Here is a 7,500-nt window from a genome sequence, read left to right as displayed (position 1 = left end):
CTGGATGTTTGGGAACTGCAGTCATACGCGCGCGCACACACACACACACAGAATGAAAACAAAGAGCGTGACGAATTAACCAACTGGTCAACGACAAGAACAACAACGACAACAACAACAACAATAACGCTGACAACAAAAAGCGTCAGTAAAAAAGAACAGAAACCCACAAGAGCAGAAATGACACAATTTACAACAACAACAAAACGGTAAAGGATAATAATAAAAAAAACAATAGGCACATTAATTGCAACAACAGCAACAATAGCAGCAGCAACAACAACAACAGCAACAATTAAATCTCTGCAGTTTTACTGTTATTCAGGACAAGAATGAATTAATGGGGTTTTGTACACATATACAAGCGCACAATAACGGGGTGAGGTGGAGATAGAAAGAAACCACTTTCTGCCAAAGACAAAAAAAAAGAAAAGAAAGAAAGAAAAAAGAAAAAGAAGGCTGCTTGCTTCAGGATATGGACTCCAGGATTCTACTAAGAACTCCTAAAAAGATCTCTAAGTGGTGTGAGGAATTTTTTGGGAAGGTTCTCAAGTCAAACATACTTGACGGATAATTTGAGTTTTTCCAATGATAGGCATTTCTAAAACACTGGATTACAAACACTTAAAACTAGAAAGCCGACTTTCTCCGACGCCTCTTTTGCGAGGCAGCGTGATACCCATTTCTTTACTACCCACAAGGGGCTAAACACAGAGAGGACAAACAAGGACAGACAAACGGATTAAGTCGATTATATCCACCCCAGTGCGTAATTGGTACTTATTTAATCGACCCCGAAAGGATGAAAGGCAAAGTCGACCTCGGCGGAACTTGAACTCAGAACGTAACGACAGACGAAATACCGCTAAGCATCTCACCCGGCGTGCTAACGATTCTGCCAGCTCGCTGCCTTTGCGAGACAGCGTGATACCATTAAGGGTTCACTGCAAAGTCCTTAGCTCTTCTGAGAGAATTCGTTTCGAGTGAAACAGTTTAGAAGTGAGAAGGATCTTCTTAGTTCCGAATGGTAATCTGGTGCTCCAAGAGCTGAACAGCATCGGTGGTATTGGTGCTTGTAGTCTGGTGGTCGTTTAGTTGTAAAATCAAAACGATATTGAAGATATAATAAGGGTGGTGATATCGGGTTGCTACTCTCGTTAGACTCGGCCCTGAGTACAAGATTATTTACATGGCCAAAGAGCTAATTAAAATCAGCACTACAAGCTAATGAGATAGTTGTTATTTTTATTAATTCTGCCACTGGAAAGAAAGGGAGACAAGAGAGAGAGAGAGCGAGAGAGAGAGAGAGAGAGAGAGATTACTTCTGACCGATATTGAAACCTATATGGTGTCTATATTTAATCGCTACTACACAGGCACATAAAACAATAAGCTAAAACATATCACATGCTATCAGATAATTCTCGCTTGCCAGTGACGGCTGTGGTTACGGTACTGCAGTGAAAAGACAAATAGATCGATAAAAGGTTATACGATAAAAGCTGCTTTATAAATAAATAATTTATGTATTCAGTAACGCCCTTCTGCCTTCTGTTTCCAAAACCTATACAAAACGGTTTTCTGTCCGTATTTCTTTAATTTTTTTCTCTTCTTTTTTTCCTTTGGTTGATTTCAAATAAATAGCCTAATACATGCAGGTTGATCTAATTTCTACGAGACACATAAATGATGTGAAGTAATCAATATTTTAATTGTACATAGACATATATACACATATCACACACACACACACACACATAGATAAATAGACTGACAGAGAGAGAGATAGCTAGATAGATGGATAGGTAGACAGATAGAGAGATAGATACACATATACAGATTTATATATATTCACATACATATACACAGATATATACATACATACATGTATTTAGGTGCTAATACATAAATATATATGAATATGCATAAGTACACACACACACACACACACACATATTGAGAAAAATGTCAGAATTTTGGAAAAAAAATGATTTATTTCTTCATTATTAATAGCGCTTTCGTTCTTGTCTCGAACTTGTCTAATAAAAGTTTGTGAATGTACAAACAGCTTTCTTCATTTATATAAAACAGATGTGTTTTGGGGTTTGTTTAGAAGAGAACATTGTTTTTCTTTTGGGGGGGGGTGAGGTCCCATGACAATGGAGATGGATAGATAGAATATATATATATATATATATATATATATATATATATATATATATATATATATATATATATGTTATAATTTTGATGAGAACACTTTTCCAGAGTTTCTTCTCTTTCTCAGCGTTCAAGTCCTGCGGAAGTAAACTTTGTCTTTTCGGGGTCTCAAAAAGAAAAGAAAAAAGGAGCCAATCCAGAGTAGTGGATGGGTGAAAGAGTTATACCAAGGGTCGGAAAATTTCTTAATGTATTTGACCCGACCATCTTCATAGAATTGCTGCTAACTCGCATCATGTGAATTTTTGAAATGAAATACAATTAATGAAAGGTTTATTGATAGAAATGGATGAGCGGTTAAAAACTTTGCTTACCAACAACATGGTTCCGGGTTCAGGTCCACTGCGCGGCACTTTGGGCAAATGTCTTCAACTATAGCCTCGGGCCGACCAAAGCCTTGTGAGCGAATTTGGTAGATGGAAACTGAAAGAAGCCCGTCGTATATATATATATGTATATGTGTATGTGTGTGCATCTTTGTATCTATTTTTCCTCCACCACCACCACCACCTGACAACCGGTGTTGGTGTGTTTACGCCCCCGTATCTTATCAGTATGACCAGAAAGACCGATAGAATAAGTACCAGGCTTAAAAGATAGTAAGTAATAAGGTCAATTCGTTCGACCGAAATTCTTCTAGGAGATGCTCCAGCATGGCCGCAGTCTAATGACTAAAACTAATGGAAGAATAAAAAATAAAATATAAAATTCTCCGTTCTTTTGTATCGTTCACACTTTTTAATAAGAAATATTTTACGAAATTCGATGAAAATGCATAAAAAAAAATGTTAAGGAAAACTAAAAATTCAGTGATATTACATTGATATCGTGGGAATATTTAATATGAAATATGTGTTTGGTGAATACTCATTATTATTGCATCGCAATTTGGTTGGAAATTCATGAGTTTTAGCCTTAAATTATTGCATTCTTCCGAATTTAGTTTGCTTATAATTCAGCACTCTTAACGCTAAAAATCGTTTCGTGTGTTTATCGATTCCTTGGAGATCCTCAGGGGTCAATGTTATACCAGTAATATGCTGGGGGAAAAGGGCGAGTAACTCCTATCCCCTCTTTCTCACCACCCCCGTTTTTTCTCTTCCTGTATCTGTCCTTGTCGTTGGTGAAAGTAAATCATTATTGTTATTGTTATTGATTTTGTTGTTGTTGTTGTTGCTGATGGTGGTGGTGGTGGCGGTGGTGGTGTTATTTCAATTAATCACTGTTTATAGTGATTAATCAATTTGTCGGTCGAGTAGAAAGAAACAATTAATTAAATCTTTTTAAATAATTGATTACACCCGGTGACATGTGATGAGATGTCACTGACTCTTCTACCTGCCTCTCCACAAGTTAACCTTTTTCGGGTCACTGAGAACACCACTCCTCCAATACGGTTCTTCTGCACATGGGTGCCCTCGCTGCCCTCTACCTTGCACCCCGGCAGCATCCGCCATCACTCGACGCGCTCACCCCTCACTACCTTTCCTGTCATCGTTCCACCGTTATCAGCAAGAGGTTCATCTCTCCTCCCTATTCACTCCGTCACCCTATTTTTGAGGACACCAGTACTTGCTCGCTTGCTTCCTCGATACTGCTGCCCTCTGCCTGAACGAAAGCGACGTTGAAAGCATCTCACTGACCGATATGGCATGCTTTACAGCTGAGTGACCTGTATCATTTTGAGTAATTTACAAAGTACAGTTTCTGGTGTCGGGATTCGAACGTCTGACCTCTGTTGACTGTCCATAACCGTTCCATCCATCCACACACACACACACACACACACACACTCTCTCTCTCTCTATTTCTCTCTCTCTTTTTCTCTCTCTTTCTATTTCTCTCTCTCTTTCTCTCTCTCCCTCCTTTTTCTCTCTGTCTCTCTGTCTCTCTGTCTCTCTGTCTCTCTCTGTCTCTCTCTGTCTCTCTCTCTCTCAAGTGTTAATTAAATTCATGCTCTCATTACCGCAATTCAAGCGATTGCTCTGCCCTTCACAACTGCCTTCCTAATCGGTTTCACCTGTAAATCGATGGCTTCCACCAGATGTCGCAACATGACGCTTTATGTCATGTGAGTTACCTTTAATGTCGTGTTTTTAAAGATTTTGTCGTCAAGAAGCAATTTTTAGACGCGAGAACTCAATTCACATCTGCAGTCGAGCCACATTTGGTATCTTTTGAGTTTGCCAGAGTCGAGTTACTTGATGACAAGCTTCTCGCTAAAGACAACCCATCACGAATGAATTGTGCAATGAAAACGAGCATTGAGGACGACAGAAACATCCGGCTAAGAGTCGTAATGCCTCATTCAACAAAGCACATGTTGTTGTTTTGACCTCGGGCAGCTCTGGTGTCGTGGTGGAAGGGGTCGTTTGATGAGATATTGACTTCTGCATTCGGACATGGCGTGTAGCAGAACCCTCAGGACACTAACAGTTCCCGTCAAAATACAATATTTGATATAATAATACATGGCTATAGCCTAACGTGACGTAACACAGTAAACAATTTGTTACGCTGTGATAAGATAAGCAAGTAAACTAGATGTTTCAATGCTGTAAAGGAAGCACAGCATGTCTAGATTGACCTCACTCTATCCCCATACCTTCAATAATTGCATGTCGTATGGTGGTTAAGATACAAATGTAAGAACAGATCTATGAAACACCATTCGACTTTCGACCGACCGCCATTGCGCAGCAGACGACATCTTGATCCAAGTTGAAATGGGCGACGCAGCAACACCAACGACTTTAGTTATGGTTACGCTTTGTGTATCTTTGTAAACATTTTGTCGACATCGATTGTGAATCGTTTAACATCGATAGAATAATACCACTTATAGAATTAGGTTAAACTACTTGAATTTTTTTCCATTTACACCTCTTCTGTCTATCTGACTCTCTCTCTTCTACATTCATTTTCTTTCACTCTTCCTTTTTCTCTTTCTTTTTTCGTTCTTTCTCTCTCCTTCCCCTCTCCCTCTCTATATCTCTCTCTTTCGCAAGAGTAATTTCATTTTGAGAGACAAATTATATTGATTCATATTGTCCATAGAATAATGTATTGTGAATTATATGAAGTATGAGTATATATATTATATGCTTGTGTGTTTGTGTGTGTAAGTGTTTGTGTGTTTGTGTGTTTGTGTGAGTGTATATGTGTGTGTGTTTGTGTGTGTGCGTTTGTGTGTGTTTGTGTGTGTGTGTGTGTTGTGTGTGTGTGTGTGTGTGTGTGTGTGTGTGTGTGTGTGTGTGTGTGTGTACACAAGCGCTCATGTGTTCGTATGCATGTGTAAAATCGTATTTCTATTCCTAAATTAATTGTTTCTATTTTGTTTCTTTTAGGTGAATTTGGAGACGAGGAAAGTATGCTAGCCAAAAGAGGTGCTGAACAGACAGATCCCCAATTAGATTCCAAACTTGACCTCTCCAGAGACTTCCATAAACCACGTTATCGCCCCTATAAACAAAACAGTTCGCAGGCACCGAAAAAAACCTTGGAAATGGCGCCGATCGAACCGCACCAAAATGAAAACACCAGCAAAAAACCGTCCCGCCGTCACGTGACTAAACTATCACGTGGCCCAAGTCAAAATATTCCGGATGAAAGAATTTCACCTGGAAAGAGTGAAATCAGTCGACGAGAGAGAAGACAGTGGAACAAGCGCTCGAACTCTTTGTTTTCTCCTCACGTGACTAATCTGTACCCGTTTGAGACGATTGATGTGAGTAATAGCAGCAACGCCGGCAGCCTTAGCAACGCCAGCAGCCTTAGCAACGACCTGCCCAATGGCACTGCTGAAGCTAGAATGTCGGATAATGCTGCTCTGGACAGGAGAAAACTCCATATTCAAAACCGTCGCAGGAACGGTCAAAAAGCCGTGGAATCCTCGATAAGTTCCAGGGGAGTTTATCATTTAAGCAGTCCACGGACTTCAGAGAAAAGTTATCATTCTAGCAAAACCTCTGAGTTTCATTCTAAACGTCTTCAACGAGAACGTTCCAATGATCTGGAAAACAACCGAAGCCTATATATTAGCTCCCGGAACAGTACTCACTCGGAAGCGTTCACCGATGATTACGGTATGGGTCTTAGAGACGACGACGTCGACGTTTTGACAAAGAATGATATGAAAGACAAAAAGGCCCACTATAATAACAGTGATTTCAAATTAGAGAGCCGAGGATCGGACTCTTATTTCAATGGTTATGATAAGAGTTATAGCAGCGACATGAACAGCAACAACAATAATTATTATAATGATATTGATAGTGATAGTGATAGATATGCAAGCACGAGATTGGCTCACAATTCAAAAGATAAAAGGTTCGAATTAGGGAACTTACATGACGCTAGTCCGTTGAGAAGTTTGATGAAATGGGAATACGAAGATCTGTATGGCGGGAAACGACCCAACTCGGTCCGTCCAGCTCGGCCGAAATCAGCCGTGGTCAGTGCTCGGACACATGCGATGACCATAACGGACAGCGATGACAGTTCCCTCGATGGGGACATAGAGTAAGTATTCTTTTCGGTTTTACAATTGAACGGACGCATGTGTATGTGTGTATGTGTGCATGCGTGTCTGTATATGTATGTAAACATATACATGTGTGTGTGTGAGTGTGTGTGTGTGTGTGTGTGTGTGTGTGTGTGTGTGTGTGTTCCTTTGAAGAATTGAGTAAATTTGAAGCTAAATCTCTTTGAGAAGCTGTTCCTGTGTAACTGAAGCCATAAATGACAGTGAATATTTCAGATAAAAAAATACCTATCAGACGGAAACAAACGCGAAGAGAACCCTTTGCCGGAATCGAACCACAGGTTTCTTGGTGTATTGTGGTATCACACAGAAACGTCTGTTGCTGAAATGACGAAATTGTGGCAATTTAGAATTTAAAAGTTATAAAATAATTACAGCTATTTTAGCCGTCTGCCTGGCCAAAGTGTTTCCAAAAGTTTGTTCTCAACGTCCATGCTTGATTTCGGACTTTCTCTTCGTCCTTGTTGCATATGTTCTGAGTAATATAAAGCTTTGCTTTCCTAAGTCCTAACATACGCTGGTGGTTGAAACTAAACTGGGAATGTGTATCACTTATATGATGTATGGAAGCCAGAGAAACATGTCCTGTGTATCGTACGTGATTCACACGACAGGTAAAGGGTTAAAAAAGTTCTATCGATAACCACTAAGTCATTTTTAAAAGCGTTCCATCCGTGACCATCGTGTCTTTTTAGCTTCTTGCCTGTCCAAATCATTTTCGTAAGTTTGTCTTCAAC

At 39.7% G+C, this 7,500-nt stretch overlaps 1 protein-coding gene across 1 annotated transcript in view; it reads left to right on the top strand.

The window, feature by feature from the left end:
- Nucleotides 1-5,559: 5,559 nt before the first annotated feature.
- Nucleotides 5,560-7,500, top strand: part of LOC115221726 — a 4,394-nt gene continuing 2,453 nt past the window's right edge. The window contains exon 1 of the mRNA XM_029791937.2: nucleotides 5,560-6,741. Within this exon, the coding sequence (XP_029647797.1) occupies nucleotides 5,591-6,741 (1,151 nt within the window). The 5' untranslated portion in view covers nucleotides 5,560-5,590. The remainder of the gene's footprint in view (nucleotides 6,742-7,500) is intronic.

The sequence above is a fragment of the Octopus sinensis genome, linkage group LG18 (assembly GCF_006345805.1).
Source record: "Octopus sinensis linkage group LG18, ASM634580v1, whole genome shotgun sequence".
In the NCBI taxonomy this organism is placed as follows: domain Eukaryota; kingdom Metazoa; phylum Mollusca; class Cephalopoda; order Octopoda; family Octopodidae; genus Octopus; species Octopus sinensis.
This window is presented reverse-complemented; position numbering and strand designations above follow the sequence as displayed.